This window comes from Monodelphis domestica, chromosome 6, assembly GCF_027887165.1.
Source record: "Monodelphis domestica isolate mMonDom1 chromosome 6, mMonDom1.pri, whole genome shotgun sequence".
NCBI lineage: Eukaryota > Metazoa > Chordata > Mammalia > Didelphimorphia > Didelphidae > Monodelphis > Monodelphis domestica.
This window is the reverse complement of record NC_077232.1, coordinates 9,858,772-9,878,056: the sequence shown is the minus strand read 5'-3', so window position 1 is coordinate 9,878,056 and position 19,285 is coordinate 9,858,772. Positions and strand designations below refer to the sequence as shown.

General features: G+C 36.8%; 1 protein-coding gene across 5 annotated transcripts in view; it reads left to right on the top strand.

Moving 5' to 3' along the window:
• Positions 1 to 19,285, top strand: part of RTN3 (reticulon 3) — a 45,612-nt gene that overhangs the window by 4,863 nt on the left and 21,464 nt on the right. Inside the window, exons 2-3 of one of the 5 annotated variants that reach the window (XM_007497741.3) lie at positions 8,380 to 8,430; positions 16,298 to 18,502. The exons of 1 other annotated variant lie outside the window; for it this stretch is intronic. In XM_007497741.3, the coding sequence (XP_007497803.1) occupies positions 8,380 to 8,430; positions 16,298 to 18,502 (2,256 nt within the window). Of the gene's footprint in view, positions 1 to 2,232; positions 2,369 to 8,379; positions 8,431 to 16,225; positions 18,503 to 19,285 lie in introns of those variants that run through there. 3 more of the 5 variants (XM_007497740.3, XM_001362768.4, XM_056801560.1) reach the window with 3 other exon arrangements.

Below are 19,285 nucleotides of genomic sequence, written 5' to 3'. Positions count from 1 at the left end.
ATGAATTTATGAAAGTCTTAAATCACATGCTATAGTAGCATCCTTAAGGCACTAATATCATCCCAAGCCATTTAGAGAGAGGTGTTTTTCTTAAATCCATGTCATTTTCTGTGCTTCTCTTCCTTGTTACTACTTTGGTGGCTTTCCTGGAAGTTACACCAGCCACGAAAGTCTAGATAGACTTGTTTGTACTCTGTCATGCTTTTCTTTTAAAGAAAGAGTGATGAAATCAACTTCCACCAAGGAAATCACTGGTTTAGAGAATCAGAAATTAAAGAAAGTGGAATAATGCAGTCCATGGTCTGCTGGCTAGTGCTTGGTTAAGTGGAATCTGCTCTAGGTTTAGTCTTTTCACTCTGCTTCCAAATCTATAGATTTTTCTATGGAATAGCCCCATGACCTTAGGCAAGTTGACCCAAAAGGCACTGTTTACTGCTCTATAAAATATGAGGGGGACTGAGATAATTTTTAAAGTGTCTTCCAGCCTTGAGAGTCTGTGAATTTGTAGAAGTTTGAATGTAACAAGGAATTGTGAAAAGGCCGGCTGGGAAATTGGCCCTTGGCTTCCCTTTTTCCCTTTTTTATATGACCAAATACTAATGTAGCTTACTAGCATAAAGCAGGAGATAAGTTCTTAATGTAGAGCTAAGACTAGTACTTACATGACCTTGGGCAAGAGAGCTTGTGTAAGTAAGCAAGCTCTGGGCTGGAGTTTCCTCATTTGTAAATTGAGGCTCTCCTCTAGTTCCCCTGCCTTGTGGGCTTCTGAGGATCAAATAAGATAATGTATCAGAAAGCGTTTTGTAAAATGGAAAGTGTTATACAAGTGGAAGGTGGCCCTAATGTTATTGGAAGGGGAGGAAGAGGTCTGAGTGAATGGTGACTTGGCAGATTTCTGGAGAAGTAAGAGTTAATGTCTGAACTGAAGTGAAAGGGACTTTTAAAAATGAATAAGAAGACCAGGGCTATTTATACAGTAGTTGATTCTGCTAGGCCAAAGTAGGTGAGAGTCTGATTCATATAAATTCAAATGCATTCCCTTAATTTTATACTATCGTGTGAAATTTGTGAAATTCTGCAGCTTGCCACAGTCTGAAGTTCACGTTCTCATAAATGAAGTGCCAAAATAAACATTTCGTCTAAAAAACATTTTGGACAGCTTAAAAACAAACTAGAATCCTAGTATTAGAAGGAGTCTCAGAGTGTGTTTGGTGTTCAAGTTTCATCTCTTGACCTGTTCCTGTCTTTCAGACTTTCCCCCTTTTCATTTACCCTGTCATTCAGTCACACTGGCCTTCTTGTTGTTCCTCAGTCCTTTGCCCCCAGGTTTTCTCTTTGAGTAGCTCTTGTGCTTGAATATTCCTCTACCTCATCCTCCAGGCTTCCCTGGCTTCCTTCTAGACTCCTAAAAACCCATCCCCCTTATGCTGGAAGCTGATCCTGGCCTCTCTTCTCCTTTTCTCCCCTCCAGCCCCCAATTAGCCATTTTTGCAGTTATAGCTTTTGTTTGCAAGCTGTTCCCCCCATTAGAATATAAGCTTCTTGAGGGCAGGAACAGCTTTGTACATCTCAGGGCGCGACTGACCAGTACCTGGATAGGAATGTCTCTAATTTGGGTTTGATTCTCTTTGGTTGTCGCTCCCACTGGCACTTCTTGAGTGGGCTTTTTGAAAGTAACATGTTCATACTCCCAGCAGGCCAATGAAATATGTTTATGTTTGTATCCTAAATATTTGAGTGGCTTCATCCAGTCACAAATCTTGGTATTGAAATAGTTTTTCTCTATATGACGTATGAAGAATCACACCCACCCATGAAACAGTTGGTGAAAGTTTAGTGTGGCAAAAGTTTCATGAGACGAATGTTTAGCAGTGCAACTCTGATGACTTTGTGCCTTAAACCTTGACATTGCTTTGGAAAGGAACAGATGGCAGCTCTTGAACCAGAAGTGGGCGATTACAGACTTTTCCTTCTGCTAGGAAGCAAGAGGAGTCCATTATCCTAATAGCTTAGGTGACTTATCTCAGAGTCTTAGAAGGGCTGAAGTTGCGTTATCACGCGTTGGCATGGCATTCTTTATGCTCCTTTGTTCTCACCATAAATGTTGCCATGATACGCAGTGATTGTTCTTGAATATGAAAAGTCCCATCCACAGAGATGGGAATAAAGAAAGCAGGAGGTGGGGTAAAGCAGAAGAGAGGGCCAGGCCAGCCCACTCACCCAATCCAGGACCAGAATCACAGAGCCTGTTTGGATACAGACAGAAAGGAAACAGAACTCCTCCCCTTCAGTAGTTTATGTTTTACTGGGGGAAACCCACTGATGAGGCCCCACATGTGCCAAATACAGGGTCGGGCAGCCTGGCAAGGTGGATGGAGAGCCTGCTTGAACACCCCCCCCCCCCCCCCCCCCCCCCCCCCCGTCCCACTGCCTCTTTCTCAACTCACCTCACTTCTCAGTGTTCTTTGAGTAACTCTATAAGAAGATTCTAGGCTGTCCTGGGAGAGAGATTTTCTTCACCCAGGAGTTCTTTATGCTAATAAAATCACAGGTCCAGTCTCCAATCTGACATATTCAGAGTAAATACAAAATAATTTTTTTTTTAGCCTTTATCTTCTTAGTATCAGTTCCAAGACAGAGGAGTGGCAAGGCCTAGGCAAACAGGGTTAAGTGACTTGTCCAGGGTCACATGGCCAAGAAGTATCAGAGATCAAATTTGAACCCAGGTTTAAATCCTGACGACAGGCATGGTGCTCTATCCACTGTGCTACCTAGCTGTCCCCCATGTGATTTTTTTTGAGTGGGTTATGCTGTTATAATTATTCTTCCCCTCTGACTCCCCTTTCCCAAGTTTCTTTCAATGTAATTTTCACATGTAGGTATAATTTGCAAATAACAGCTATTCTGAAAAGCTGCTGGGTAGATAACAAAATGAATTGCAACTAACTTGTTCTGAGTGGTTCTTTAAAGGTTTTTCATTTCTTCAACTTCCAAAAATATTGTTTTTCTACCAAGAGCTCTAAAAAATTGTTGGTAAAGACTGTCCATTGCCTTCAGAATTTTAAAAAGGGAATTTGGAAAAATAATAACCACCATGTTTTATTAGGTGTATTTTGCCAATTTGGAATTATGCATTTATTAGTTTTATTAAACAAGTCATCCATGCATTTATTTCAGTCAGGTAAAGGAGCATAACCTCATGATTCAAGTAGAAAAATTCTGGGTTTAAATTCTGCCCCTTAGATTTAATTGGATGTATGACTATGAGCAAGATGTCACCTCTGAGTTTGATTTCCTCACCTGTCAAATGAGAATAATTAAACCACCTAGGAGCATGTATGTAGTGCTTGAAAGTTTGCAAAATGCTTTACATTTATGATCAGAATTATTTGGTGCTCTGGCAAAGTAATTTGGTTCTTTAGTGAAACAGATTACAAATTATTAATTCAACTGGGTATCTTGTTTACTGGTTCAGTTCATGTGGTGCATACCAGCCTAGCAGTTTCCAAGGGAACTGCCTTATCTTTTATTTGATAAAAGCAGCTCTAGATTGTAGTTGAACTATTCTACAATGGATTGCTTTTATATACATTTTTAAAGAAACCCATAAAATAAGACTGGTCATTGCTTGTGATTGCATCGTCGAATTCTTTCAGGGTATTTCTGCAGTTCGAAAGACTTTTTGCCATAGTGGCAATGCAGTTACAGGAAGTTTCAGGGTGGCACACACTGTCCTTTGGTGTTTAGTACTTTTTTGTGGCTTTGAGCAGCAGCTTTCTGGTTCTCATCGATGGTTTTTAAATCTCCACTTAGTAAAAAAAAAAAAAGTCATGGAAGAACTAAAACCAGTCCTGTTGTAGAGAAGATTGCCTCAGGAAGCTCAATGCTGTAGGAAAGATTGGTAAAGGAAAATAACAATTTCTAGAAGCAAAAATTCATGTAATTCCCAGTTAGCTTGAAATTTCTTAACATTGAGTAGTATCATCATTTTATTGATTTAGATTTAGTGAGTATGAAGTAGAAGTGAATTGAAAATAGTTCAGTCACTCAAGTGAATTCAGTGGTTAATAGAGCTACAAAGTTCTGACTTGCAGTTTCATAATTTAGTATATTCAGTGCCCTGGAGGAATCAATATCTGGAAGTTTAGAATATCAATTATTGGGAAAGGTGGGATTAAAATATTCAAACAAATGAGAGCCAGGAAAGCTACCTAAATTTTTTATTTGAATATGCTGCCTTTTATCAGAAAATAATTTGGAGTCTTGCAAGGATATTTAATGTTTTTTGTGGGGGAGAAGATAAAAAGTTCAAGGTAAGATCATAGGTAAACTGATTCTTAAATTCTCATGTGTTTTTGTTTGTTTGTTTGTTTTTGTAAACCCTCACCTTCCATCTTGGAGTCAATACTGTATATTGGCTCCAAGGCCGAAGAGTGGTAAGGGCTGGGCTATGGGGGTCCAGTGACTTGCCCAGGGTCACACAGCTGGGAAGTGATGGAGGTCAGATTTGAACCTAGGACCTCCCATCTCTAGGCCAGACTCTCAGTCCACTGAGCTACCCAGCTGTGCCCCCATGTTCTCAGTTTTTAAGATTGCAGAGTCCTGAGATGGACAGGTTTTTGAGCCAGTGCTCAACCTCTTCCCTACCATAAGGGAGTGAGAATTGGACTTCGAGGGGACCAGGAATATAGTTTTGAGAATTAAGTATTTTATTGCTATCTCAAACCTTCATTTTTGTTATTAGAATCTTTGGTATTGGTGTTTCTACTAGACAATAGACTGCAGCTTAAAAGTTGTTTACTGATTTTGTAACGAAGCTAGTTGTCCCAGGTGGGAATTGGGGTAATTAGTTTCTCTGAGAGTGTACGCATTTTCAGAGTATTTTGGGGTTGAAGAGAAGAGTAACAATAATTCTGGAGACTGAAAAGTGAAAAATTTCAAAAGAATGGAACAAGACAAACATTTTTTAACTTGGCCACAATTGGATTTGTTTTGCTTGACTGTACTTACTTCAAGGTTTTGGGCATTTTTTTTTCTGCTGCATTTAAAAGAAAGGGGTATTTGGGAATAATATTGGTGGTACAGAAAAAAGGGCACCATTGAAACTTTTAAAAAAGTCTACAGAGGGGGGCAGCTAGGTGGCTCAGTGGATTGAGAGCCAGGCCCAGAAATGGGAGGCCCTAGGTTCCAATTTGACCTTGGACACTTCCCAGCTGTGTGACCCTGGGCAAGTCACTTATCCCCCTTTGCCTAGCCCTTACCACTCTTCTGCCTTGGAACCAATACATAGTATTTAAAATACAAATAAGCAAATAAATAAATAAATGTCTGCAGAGGAGTGCAGAAGGAAGCGCGGGACAGTTTTGAAAGTATTAAGTTGAATTATGCTTTTTAAAAAGGAGTGATATTGGATGGACATTTGTTACATTTACAATATTTATGGTATTCTACTTTGCATGTGAAAATGCTTTTTTTGCACATCTAAGTTGTGAATTTTTAATGAGAATTGAACATAGTAACACCTTGGTTATGAAGTGGGAAATAGTAAGCATTTGTCCATACTACAAAATGTTTATTTAGGTAACAGTTGCATAATGCAGTTTTAAATTTACATGTGATCAGTTTTGCAGTTTAATATTAGAGAGGTCAGATATCAGGGAGTCAATCACTTTTCATTTCTGTATTTATTAGTAAGTTGGTTCTAGGGCTGGAGTGGCTAACAGTGGAGGGTTAAGTGAGCTGCCCTTAATTCTTGGTTTTTGTTTGTTTGACTTTAAGGAAAGTTAAAGGGGGCCACAGGGTGGCTCTGTGGATTGAGAGTCAAGCCCTGAGATGGGAGGTCCTGTGTTCAAATTTGACCTCCAACACTTCCCAGCTGGACAAATCCCTTAACCCCCATTGCCTAGCCCTTATCACTCTTCTGCCTTAGAACCAATGCCCAGTATTGATTCCAAGATGGGTCAGGATTTAAAAAAATCAAGTCAAAGATGAAAGGAGGATGTTGAAGATTGGAAGCAAAGTTGATCAGAGTGTAGTCTACCGCCTATAGGAATGGACATTGTGTTAATAATTAACATGAATATTTCTGTTAGATTATAAGTCTTCTTAATTTCACTGAAGTTGAAAAGAAGGATGTCTGTTTCTGTCTTTTAAACTTTGAAACTTTCAGTAGGGAATGAATAATCTAAATTTAGGTAGTTCGTTTCCGACAACTCATTGGAGAACTACTACATTCAAGACACTGGCCTAGGATGAATAAGACAACCGTCGCTTTTTGCATAAAATACATCTTTCAGATAAGTGCTGAAGTGACAGCTGACCTGCCTAAAAATTTAGAGGACTCTTTGGATTTTGGTTATTTATTACAGCATACTTACTATTCTATCATCTCATACTGAAAGTCTTAACCAATTTACTTGAATCCGCTTTTACGACGAAGACACTATAGCTTGGGTCTGACATGCTGGGTTTAGACCAGAGTTTGAGTTTCAAAACCACCCTTCTTGAGGCCAACTCTATAAACTAATTGCCCTTATGGAATAAAGTCTAAAGATTACAGTAAGATCTCTTACACGGTGCATTGTTTAATAGATGCCTGGACAATCTTGGTGCAAGTGATAACTGATTTTCTGTGATCTCTGTAAGTAGGCACGCTGTGTATAGTTAATAGTCTCATGTAAACATTTCCCACCAAAACAAGGTGTTATGGGGGGGGAGGGGGAAGGTGGTAAGACAGCTGGTGAATTGGTAGGATCTCATGCCCGTCTACTTTAATTTTTGGCATTGAATTTGCAGCTTGGTTTTTCTGGTTTGTTCAGGTTTCAAATAGTCCACAGAGATTTCAAATTGAAAGTAGATGCATAAAGAAGTGAGATCATCTGGAAACATTAAAGAAATACGTAAATAAGCTTTTTAAATAATGAGGGGAAAGGGATATTGCTTTGTGGTAATAACTGTGAATAGCCTTGTGAGTGTTGGTTTTCTCTTTAGAATTGGAACAGGTGGGAACTTAAGAGTTCATACTTGCAGACACCTAGTCTCTTGGTGGTGCAGTGGAGGGAGAACTGGGATTGATATGAGTTCATTTCCCGGTTCAGACTCTTACTGGCTGTGTGAGCCTAGGCAAGTTGTTTAACCTCTTGTCTGCCTTAGTTTCCTCCATTGTAAAGTAAGGATACTACAACCTACACCAGTGGTTGTGAGAATTAAATAAGATACCATATTACAAGACTAAAGAAAATATATATATATAAATGGTAGCTATTATTAATAATATGTGATTTTCCAAAATTGTGGTACAACTTCATATATAATTATTTTTATACTTCTTTTGATTGATTTTGCTTATATGTAATACAAAGTTTATCGATTGAATTCTGGGTTTTTAAGGATCAATATTATATATACCTGTTCCTGGGCATTTTATAACTAGTGCCTATAGGCATATCTATTAGAAAAACCTTTATTAAATTTTAAGTATTTTTATTTTGTATGGTTAAAATCAATGTGTAAAACATTCAAAACTGAAAAATATTGTAACAAGATTAGTAGATCTGGAGAGCTATAATTTTAAAAGGTGAAATTACATTTGGATCCCTTCTTGATAAATATTTGATAATTCTAGAAAAGTACATGAAAACTTTAAGGGAAATGTGTAAATTGATCTCATCAATAAATTACTCTCAATATGGCACTTAAAAATGTTTTTAAATTTAATTTTTCTTTAACAAAAATAATTTTCTTTCCCTCCCACATCCAAGAAAAACAAGACATTTGTAACAAATAAGCATTGTCAAGCAAAACAAATTCCTTAATTGTCCATGTCCAAAGTATTTTTGTTTCATTCTGTATTCTTAGTCACTTACCTCTGTCAGGCACTTGAAAACTTATTAAGGCAAATAGAAATTATTTTCTTTTCCCCAACAAATAACAGTGGAATGTGGTATAGGGGAAAGAACCTTGGATTTGTCATAATAATGATATTTGAAACTTGGCTCCTTGCTTTACTGATATCTGAAATCCCCTTTTCAGTACTGAGCCTCCCTTTCCTCATGAGGGGAATTGGAATAGATAATTTTTAATGTTCCAACTCTAAATCTCTGAATGCCATGATTAAAGTTATTCTTACAGAAAAGGTACTCCTCTCACCAATTCCTTTAGTGGTAAAAATGTGTTTAGTAAAACAGTCCATCTGATCAATAAAATTTTGCTGTTGGGTGAGTGGAAATCTAGCTGTAAAGCTGTTTTTTGTTTGTTTGTTTTGGTTTGTTTTTTTCCCTAAAGAGAATGGTAGTGACATTACTAAATCTGACTGACAGAAAAGTTTTTAAAATTCCTGTGTGAGGTTTTCGAATTCTCATCCTATATATTTTCTTTCAGATTCCTTTGTTTCTTCCTCTCAGCCTGTATCTCTATTTTCGACCTCACAAGGCAAGTCTGTCATTTTCTTGTGCATTAATGAAAGAAAAATGTTGAGAAAGGCTGTAACTGGGAGTATAAGGCACACTATTCTTATTGTTCATCCCCCCTCCAATCCCTTAAAACTCAAATTAATGGCAAATCAGTTCATTGTGTATATTTAGCAGCTGTTTGCTCATAGTTCTCTGGAAGTATTCACTAGACAAGTAAAGTTTGCTTTTTAAGGGTCAGCCTTAAGAAACAAAATTAACTTTGTCCATTAACATTTAGGACAGATAGAAGTGCCTTTCAGGGTGAGGAGAAAAAAAAAACAACCCCCAACCCAACTACAGAATGTGATATCTATATGATTTAGAATATTGACTAACAGTTATATGACTCTTTTGAGACACTTGGTGTTAGAAAGAAAAAGATAAAATCTTGTCTCCACTGCCTATACAGAAAGCACCTGTCAGCCTGCTGTGAACCGTCTTAGCTTGAATTTCTTTCCTCATTGGCCCTGGAGTAAGTCACTTGGCTTCTGGCAAGCAGTTCTTGTCCTAGAGATTGTTGTGACTTTACTTTTTTTAATCTGGCATCTAGTGAGGAAGGGAATTGGCAATATGGTAATTTTATGTTTGGAGATGCAAAGGGTGGGATAACTGGGAAATAGGCAGGCAGAAAGAGACAGACAGACAGACAGGCAGGCAGACAGACATTGACATTGTTAGACTATTGGGCTGTCTTGACTGATCACCCAGGCTTAAGAAGCAGAGTTCTTTGCTTCCTGGTTCACCATGCCTTGGAACCAACACATCGTATTGATTCTAAGATGGAAGGTGAGGGTTTAAAATTTTTAAATTAAATATTTCTAAGACTAGCCCAAAAAGCCTAAGGCCATGCTTTGTGGCTACTGGATCATAGCTGGAATTACATATGTTGAAGGTTATGGCAATTCATTAAGGAATCTGTCCTTATATAGGACTGGACTTAATGAACATAGAATTTGAATGAACATAGAGAGTTTGACCTGTTTATTCTTCTTTACAAAAACTATGGCAGACAGATTTGTGTATTCCTTGGGTTAATAACATCCCCTGAAAGTTAATTGTACATAAGTCTTACATTATATATGTGACAAATTGCAAAAAGACTGTACTTGGATCCTGATATTAGACCAAATTTCCATTAGGTGTGTTCTTTAGTGAGTTAACAATGCAAGTAAATCAATATTTGATGGGGGGGGGGCACCAAAAATTTCTCTTTTCTGAGCTTAGTACTTAGCAATGGAAATATTTCAAATATTCAAAAATCTATTATTAATGACCATTTTCATACTGGAAAGGAATAGCTTCTAACTTTAACTGTGTACTTTTTGAATGTTTCTAGAAACAAATTTCAAAATTGATTAATCATTCTAGAGACTCTGCATTTGAAAAACAATGATATATTTATGTAGGCTATAGAACCGAAAAGGGATTTTTCTAAACTAAAATTTATAGGAGGTCTCAGTTTCAAAAAGTTGACTATAATTCTGGAATAATTTTAAACCTATAGAATATCACACCCCTCTTTTTCTTGGATAAAAATTATTTTAGGGAAAGAAAAGTAGGTTCTACTGTTGAAGGAAAAATTAACAGGATCAATATCTTGAAAGAACTAAAGTGTTAGTTTCCTTAAGACGTGAAAAACTGGACCAGCCCCTTTTGAGAGCACTTGAGACCAAGATAGAAAAATTTCCCAAATAGTGCTGTGTTTGTTGAATGAGATTAACCTTCTCTGATCTACAGTCCTTGCCTGGTGACCAGAGTTGGACTTGGAGACTAAGCGATTATGTGGGGATCCACTCACTTTAGCTGCTGATTGAGAGATATCCCTTGACAACTGCTTTTGACAGATTCTACTTTTCCTTCAGTAAAATAACAGAAGGGGAAAATACCAGGAAGAATCTATTTGGTTTGAAGAAATTGTATTCCTTAAGAACAATTTTGGCTGTTTCAGGCCAAGGGGCAAACCATTATAGAAAGAGTAACCCTATATCACCACCTGTAAATTCTAGGAAGCTAAGGAACATAGAAGCTAATGAGCAGATCTTAATGAGCATAAGGGTTACGTATAAAGACTGCTTCTATGTTTTGTTTTCACAAATACATTGAACAAATCCTCTTAACATAAAATATTTTTCCTGGAGTGGTGGCAAACTTAAAGCCAGTCCCCTAAAGAGTTCCAAAGACTTCAGACAATGAAACTTGATATTATCCTTGGTATAGGGCCTGAGCCTTCAGATAACATTAAATGTCACTAATTTAAACTGAGGGAGGCCTGGCTAAATTCGAAGATTTTTAAAGAAAAGTATGCCTAGGAACAAAGTAAGTAATTTTGGTCCTTGAAATAAATCAATCTTCTGGTAATATACCAATTATATGGCTATGTAAATGAGTAAAGCTTAAAACTGCACTAAGACCTTTGGAACAGTGAATATAGAGGAATATTTGTCTATAAATAGTTGCTTCTTAAACCAATTGTTAGTTAAGAACATTAAATTAAGTCTCCTTATTTATAATATATTTATTGTTTATATATAAATATCTCCTATATTTATCTTTTGTTTAATAAATCCTTTTTAGTTATAGAACCTAATCCTGAAGTTCAAGTTAGTGAAATGCAATTAATATAATATTTTACTATGGTGAAAATGGTTGTTACTAATAAAATGACTTGGTAGAACATAGAGTCTAGCTCCCTGCCAAAGGTCAAGTTAAATTTTTATATCTATTTTAGATAAATATAGAGCAGTTGAGACCTAGAATTAGTCATTGACTTGTCCAGATAGTTGTACAGTGCTTTTTCCACGCCTTTTTCATATTTACTGATTGTTCTTTTAAAAAGGTGAGCGACACTTCTACTGGTAACATATTAAAAGCAAGGGAGCAATTGAATTAGAAGCTAGTTTAATCATGTAATTGTTCAGTTGACTAGAGTAATGTTTTAAAGATGTGTTGCATCAAGCACAAATGCAAACTAAAACATAATTCTCTCCTTCATGAGGATGAATATTTTTCACTAAAATAGATGTAGGAGAAAAATATAATAAGACCTTCTACCTTCATGAAACATTGTAAAAATGATTGGGGCTGGGAGAACAGACAAATTGAAAATTCCTGTCTTTCAGTATGGGAAATATTTTTGCTTCATTAGATGTTTGCATTCAGTTTGGCCAGTGCAATACTGTATAGGCATCTGGAATAGGAAGTTAGAACACTGATAACTTTGGGACAAGCTTTGAGGAGGAAAAAAACCAAGCCAGTTACAGCCTTTTTTCAAATTATGAAAATAAAAGAAAACATTTTTCTTTGTACAGAAGAACCTTTCTTGTTTTGGACTAGCTTAGCTGCAAAGTGTCTGCTGGCTAACTTCCTATTTTGATGCTATGGCTGAAAGTTGCTGATAATATTTTGCACGTTTTAAAATTTTGAAACTCATTCCCTCTTGTTTTGTTAATAATAAAAAAAAATTCATGTGTAGGAAAACCTATGCCTGAATATTTTTTCAAGCTAATCTTTTGTGTGTTTACATTTGTATGTCTGTGTATGGCAATGACAAAGTAGTTGATCAAATGATAACAGGACTCAATATTGCTCATTACATTAAAGAGACTATCCTTTTGTGATAGGATAACTAATACATTATAATCTATATTTGAAGCCCTGCTGCAACTTGTTCCCAGGTTAAATTGCTGTATTGTAGAGACAGTAAATATTGACATATAGAAATTGAGTCGTTCCTAAATAGAAACGGGCAAGGAGTATTTTCTATACTCGGCCTTCTTTCCAGATGGTAGGGTAAGAAGAGCCTAACCCTAAGATCTTTGCATAAGGCTTTTGTACAAGTTATTTCTCCTTCTCCAAAGCAAATTGATTGAGACACCCTACATTTTGAAGTGGGGAAAGGTTTTGGGGACTAGAAGGGAGAATTGAAAAGTATCTTAAATGCTTACTATCTTTTAATATTTGCAATTTTAGGGAAAACACTTTCATTTAGATTATATATTTACTCATCAACCATGGAATTTGTTATTTAGAAATGATGGTGTTCTTGCAGAGCAGAAGCTTAAGAGTGTGGCTTCTGATTTGAACTTTCTTACTTTATCTTAAATACTGTGATCAAAACTGTTGGAGCTTTTTTAGGTTTAAAAGCAATCTAGAAACACAGGGCTCAATATAGCTTGACAAAATTTGAAACATTGCCATGCTTATTGTATTCTGAATCTAAAGCCCTTTTTTGTCATGTCTGAGTAGATAGGGATTTTTGTTAGTGTTCAGGCCTCTGGAAAATGAAATACCTAGTAAGTGAACTCAATAACAAAAAAAAAATGAGTATGTTCTTGGAATTAATTTGAACAATATTTGACAGTATTTCCTTCCTTCCTATTTACTGAATGAGATAGCTATTTCTCTGAGAAAGATTAGTCAGAGTTGTTTCCAGCAAATAACCTTAAAATTAGTGCTTCTTCGTTGTGCACGATAATATAATAAACCTGACCTTTGAAGATCCTTATAAATATTGCCATCTAGTCTTGGGTAACAGTGCTACCGTACTAATTGTGATGTTCTTTACTTGAAGGAAATATGCCTTATGGTCATAGCAGAAAGTCAAAAGGTTTATTGAATTCTGTACTATTTTGTACTACAACAAAATCATGATTTAATTTCAAAATTGCCTTGCATTTAAATAATTAGCATGAAAATAGATTCTGCCCAAGTCTGTTAGTGCTTTTAACATTGCCAAATAATTTACTTTCATAACTGCTGGCACAATCCTGTGCTTAAAATTACAAACAGGATGATAAAAATTAAAAGAACCAAAGAAAATGTCTTTTTCCTTTATAAATACAGGAATTAGACTAAACCATAGGCTTCCAATATCTTATTAGGACCAGGGATAGGTTCTGAGAACTTTTCCAATAGTATAAACAAGGGTAGATTATAGCCAAACTAGAAACTGGTTAATGTGTCATCTGAGCTTCAGTTTAGATTTGACCAACAGACAATTACAAAAATATTTTTGTCCACAGCAACTGAAGAAGGACCATTTACATAAGTTCTGTTGGAATTTCTATATTTGCCTTAGAAATGTTGGCTCTGTTGAAAAAAGGGAGAGATGAATAAATTAATTGGAAAAAAAGGAGAAGCAATAAATAATAATCTTTTGTAACCAGCAAGATGGGAATTAGTTTTTGCTAATGACAAAAAAAACCCCTAAAAATTCTATTTAGTAGTTAAAGCATTTAGTAGTTAAAGCATTCCTAAAGATTATTTAAAGTAAGTTTTACTTTATTCAGTATCTTATGGTATTGATGGTTGATCAGTAAATGTTAAATACACTGTAATGCCTACTTTATTCCAGATGGAGCTATCATGACTCTATTTAGTAGATTTTAATCTTTAATACCATTGTTTTTCTTATGAGTGCTTATTTCAGTGAATTTGAAAAGTTTGTGTTAATTTTACATTTCAAAATCAGAACTTGGTGTAGTTCTTTATTTGCACAACTCAGATTTTACAATTTTCACTTAGAATAAGTAAACATTGTCACCATCTTGATTTTTTATATCTATTTCTTTACAAGATGACATGCCTCAGACTTCCAAGGAAGTTGTTTGCAGTGTGAGGACAAAAAAAGATTTATTGCTTTCCTCTCTGTTCTGAACAGAGTAGATCAGGGGAAATAAAACAGATTTAAGTAAGATTTTTGGCTTTAAGAAATTTATAACCTAATAGATAAGCAGACTGGTAGGGATGGAGGCATAGTTTGAGATAAAAGTTTTATTCACCTCAGAATTCCATTCCTTTAAGATGTTGCCAAGCAGTTTTGTTCGAACCTACATCTATCTAATCCAAGCTATATTCATCAAGTAACGATCAGTAGCCATTTTTAAAAGCCTAGATTACTAAAGTGATTACTGCCACAGATTACAATAGCTAAAATTGTTTCTAAGCTTTGTTATATATTGGTATAATATTGGAGATGATTTGTATTTTTAGTTCATATATAATGCTTAGAATGCCTATGCTATACACAATGGCAGAGGTGTCCAGTGGTGTTTTTTTAGATTTATTAGCACTGAGTATGGATTATAGTTGGCTTAAACAATTTATCCTTATTGCACAGATACCACTAAATTTTAACAATTTACTTTTCTCTAACCTCAGATTATGATTATCATAGCCTACTAATAGAATAAAAAAAGAATTTTATAACAGTGGAATTTTGTGGCTTGGTGGTGAGATTTGGCCCATCTTTTCTTAATTAAGTGTAGAAATTAAATCTGTGGGTTGAGATTTAGGATTCTCAGTTGCTTCTATTTAGTCTATTTGTTTAGGTGCTTTATTATTTTCATTTAGAAAAGAGTGAAAATGGTTACTGATGGTATTGCTGACTTCTGATAAAAGATACTATGGGAATATAATGTTGTGGAATATGCCATGCTAGCCCTAGAAGAAGTTGGAAGGGAAGTGAAGTTTAGTTAGCAATCTCCTACTTCTTTTTTAGTGCCTTTGCCAAAAGCCTTCTGATTTTGAGCTCACCTGGCTGACTAGCTATCCCTGATCCTGAGGATCCTTCTATCCTTCCCCAATCCAAATCTATTCTAGAGTCTCTACCATTTATGAAATTGGAAATCCAATCCAATAAAATATCTATAAATATTACTAGGCCCCAGGGATACAAAGATAAAAACAAAAGTTTGACTTTTTCCAAATTTACATTCTAGTGGGGGAGATGTTCTTAGACAAAGTAGATGTGAGGTACTCTTAGAGGCAGGTGTTAATGACTAGTTGGGCTGGATCTGTTACTTTTGTAAGAGCGTTGCATATTAAAAGATGACTTCTGACCATCGGTTTGCTTCAGCCCAAAGAAAATTTAAAGCTAGTGAATCTTTTCAAGACCCTTCAATTATGTCAGATAAGCAATTACCTGGGCATATGCACAGGCCTGTGTCTAGGACAGAACATTCTACTGTTAAGTGTGGGACAATTCTGTGTCCTCTGTAGTTAAGAGGGGAAACTAGCCCTGCCAGGGACCTTTCCTTCCGGACTATTAGACTAGAAGAGTGAATCTTCTTTTTTAAAATGTCGTATCCTTTTTTGTGATACTTTTTCTTTTTATCTCACCTTCATTTCCAAATTTCTACCAGGCGAGTCATTTCTTGCAGCAAAGAGTTTTAAAAGAGAACAAGTAAGTCTTACTAACAACCATTCAGCCTGCAGAGTATACGAGCATAAGAGTATAGGCAACATTGCCTTCCCGTATTTGTCACCTCTGCAGTGACACCTACAGTAGGGAAATGTCCATGGGCAGTCATGAGAATGATGTAGCAAAGAATAGTGAATTTATAATCAAGTAAGGCCATGTGTTGTAGTATTCATTTTATTTGTTTTATAGTTACCTGCCCCCCACTGAAGAAAGAACAAAAGGTCCATTATAAACATTGTACAAAATTTTAGCGACACTTTGTTATCATGTAGTTACAACTGCAAGTGGCGTTAAAGTTCGTGCTGCTTTTATTGTTTCTGCAAAAACAATCCCTGCCTTCCAAAACCTTCCCTGTGCTTCTACGATGCTTTGCCCCATTGCATTCACAGCATGAAGTGGCTTCCTGATTAGTGCATGCCTTGAAGAATACGTGTAGTCATTGTTTTGTTGCCCACATTTATACATATATGTGCACATACACATGTGAATTGAAAACAAAGCATGCTGCTTTGCCTGACTAGCTCGTGAATGTTGTACGCTGTAAACACTTTTCTCTTCCAAATGCTGGCTTCAGAGAGATTGAGCTCACTAGGCTCTGATAAGGGCACGTCAGAAATCCCGACTTCTTTTTTTTCATCTTCTGAAGTTCTCAACACTGACATGATACTACGTGAAGAAAAACATCAAGTATTAGACATCCAGCCTGCTTTGTCAAAAGAAGGAAAAGACAATTTTGCTGGTGCTGCTAATAAAAAGATGGAGAGACTTAATGGGACCAATGGAGATTCTGCAACGGAAGCTCCACCTGGTGGCACAGAAGCAGACGTACACGGTGATCGTCCATGTATTCCAACCAGTTTTCCTGAACAGCCTGCCTTTCTTACAAAGGAAATGAAGGACCAAGAACTAAGGAACCAAAGTGAGGTGGCTGCTTCAGAGGCTGATGCCAAGTTCACTTTGCTAAAAGGTCAGCAGCCGCACACCCAGCAGTCTGAGGCAGAAGGCATCAGTAACCACTCTTTGTCTCCTTCTGAAGTTTCTGCTGTTGTCAGTGTTGAAAAAGAGTCTCCCGAATCCCCATTTGAAGTCATCATTGACAAAGCAACGTTTGACCAGGAGTTTAAAGACTCCTATAGGGAGAGCACTAGTGAACCTGGTAGCTGGGCAATGCATACTGACCAAGAGAGAACTACTGGGAACTCACAGGACAGTAACAGAATATTCTCACTGAGAAACCAGGAGCAAAGACATCCAGCCTCCGCCTTGCTCACCCGACAGTTTTCACGAACTACTGCAGCCCTAGAAGAGGTATCTCGGTGTGTAAGTGACATGCATAACTTCACCAATGAAGTACTGACTTGGGATTTAGCTTCCCAACTAAAACAACCAGAAAAATCTTCTGAAAACCTTGCTCAAGCTTCAAGGTTAGATGGAAATGAATATGCTTCAGAAACTTCAGCCTTACATCCTAAAATATGTCCTCATCAGAACATTCAGAAAATCCCTGTACATTCCATTCATGGGAGCAAGCCCAGCACTGAATCAGGAGTATCCCTCTATGAAAAAGTTTCACCTGACAGCATTGACTCTGCACAGAAAGTCAGCTTGGAAGGTATGGCAAAGAGTGTGCCTAAAGGAGGCGGCACCCTCATCAGATTACCTGAATCTCGAGGTGGAAAATGTGCATCACCGGGCCTTGAAGAGATTACTGAAAAGGTACTTTTACCTGATGACTCTCTGAAGGTTGATCTAAATGGGGAGACTTCTTTCCTAGCAGAAATGATGGAAGCGGATAGTTCTGGTGAATCCGATGACACTGTTATTGAAGATATTACTGCAGACATTTCATTTGAAAGTGATAAAAGAGAATCTGAGAAGCTTTTATGCGAAGCTGCTGCTGCTGGTGGTGGTGTCAAAATTCAGGCAGAGAAACTTGTTTTTGTTCCAAATCCTATAATAGAAGCAGATGAAAGGGAAATCAAGGATACATACAGTCAGGATGTCAGCAGTAAGACACATAACAATTGCAGAGAGTCTGTTGATGACTTTGAAACCTTACAGGCTCAGTCAGATATTCTTGGAGAAAGTCCAGTTAGTGAAATTTCATGTCCAAAGATAATCGCCATTGATTCTTCAACAAAATATGTGAAGCCATTGGACAACTTGGATGAAATTCTTCCCCTAAAATCTTTTAAAACTGAGCAGCCCAGGCTTTCTCCAGAAGAATCTTCAAGAATGTTAAGAGAAGACTCCTTGAGAGAGAATAAAAGTGATGACTCTCCAGAAGACCTTATAACCACACTTTCAGAAATCCAAACAAAGAAAGCATTAGCTGAAGTAAATGCCTTTGAAGCAACAGCAGAAGAGGACACAAATTTGAAAACAACTTTTCCTATAAGAGTTTTATATGGAGTTGAAGATGCTGGCCACAAATGCACTGTACCAAACAAAAGCACCAATGGCAATCAACTCCAGAATACTTTTTCCAGTCAAGGTGCTCCAGTAGCATCTTTAGATTTAGAACAGGAGCAGCTTACCATTAGGGCCCTTAAAGAATTAGGTGGGAAACTAGATGACAGGATAAAGACTTCACAAGAGGATGTAAAAGCTCCCATAGAAAAAAAACCCATACGAACCTCCACAGAGACTGTCACTTCAACATTTGCTCCAGAATCACCTTGGCCAGAGAAATCACATGATATCCTGAGGGAGAGAGATGTCAAGACTGCCTCTGACCTTGACTTTGGTATTACACAAGGACCTACTGGAGTAGGAATGATATCCAGCCTTCTTAGCAAGACTGAACAGGTTAATGAGCATTTCCTAACAAGACTTCTGACTGACTTCTCAGGTAACTTTTTACATTAGAAATACCGCCTGTCATGTATTTGCCTAGTCCCATTATTGATTAAATTGTAATTTTTCTATTAATCATGCTTAAAAAATTGTCCTTTTTAAAAGGGGGGGGGGGGGAATGTGGTAGAAAAAAGTTAGGTGAAACCTTGTGGTTCCTTGACTTGCTTTCTTTCTGCTTTTCCATTTCCACAAGCAAGTAGACTCTTCCACAAGCAAGTTTTTCCTGTCACAAAATTTGACTCTCAGAGATTTATACAAAGTAGGCTTTCTACTCCTGGCTATAAATAAGTGATTGACCTCAGAGTTCCAGAACATTAAAATCATTAGACCATTATTCTTTTATATGACTCCTTGACAATCACCATTTTGTTGTTCTTAATGTGGGGTTTTTAACATGAGACTTCTGAGATGAATTGAAGAACAAAAGATGAAGGAGGTCCTGTTGGGAGAGAAGCTAAATGGAACTTTTAATTAATCTGGGCTTGTCCCACAGAGAAATTTCATATCTTGAAAGTAGGTAACTTTGTTGGAGTCCTCTTGTGGATAAAGCATTGAGACAATTCAGTTATACTCTAAGGTCAGGGATGATTTCTTTTTGGTCTTTGTATCCCCAGTGCTTGGCAAAGTTCCTGGAATATCAGCACTTAGTAAATGTTTTTTGATTGTGAGTGGTATGGAAGATAAAGGGGGGAGGAAGTTTGGATGGAACCTTACCTTGTACATAAAGCCCTTTAATACAAGATAAAATGCATGTGTAAAAATTATTAAACAAAGTGGA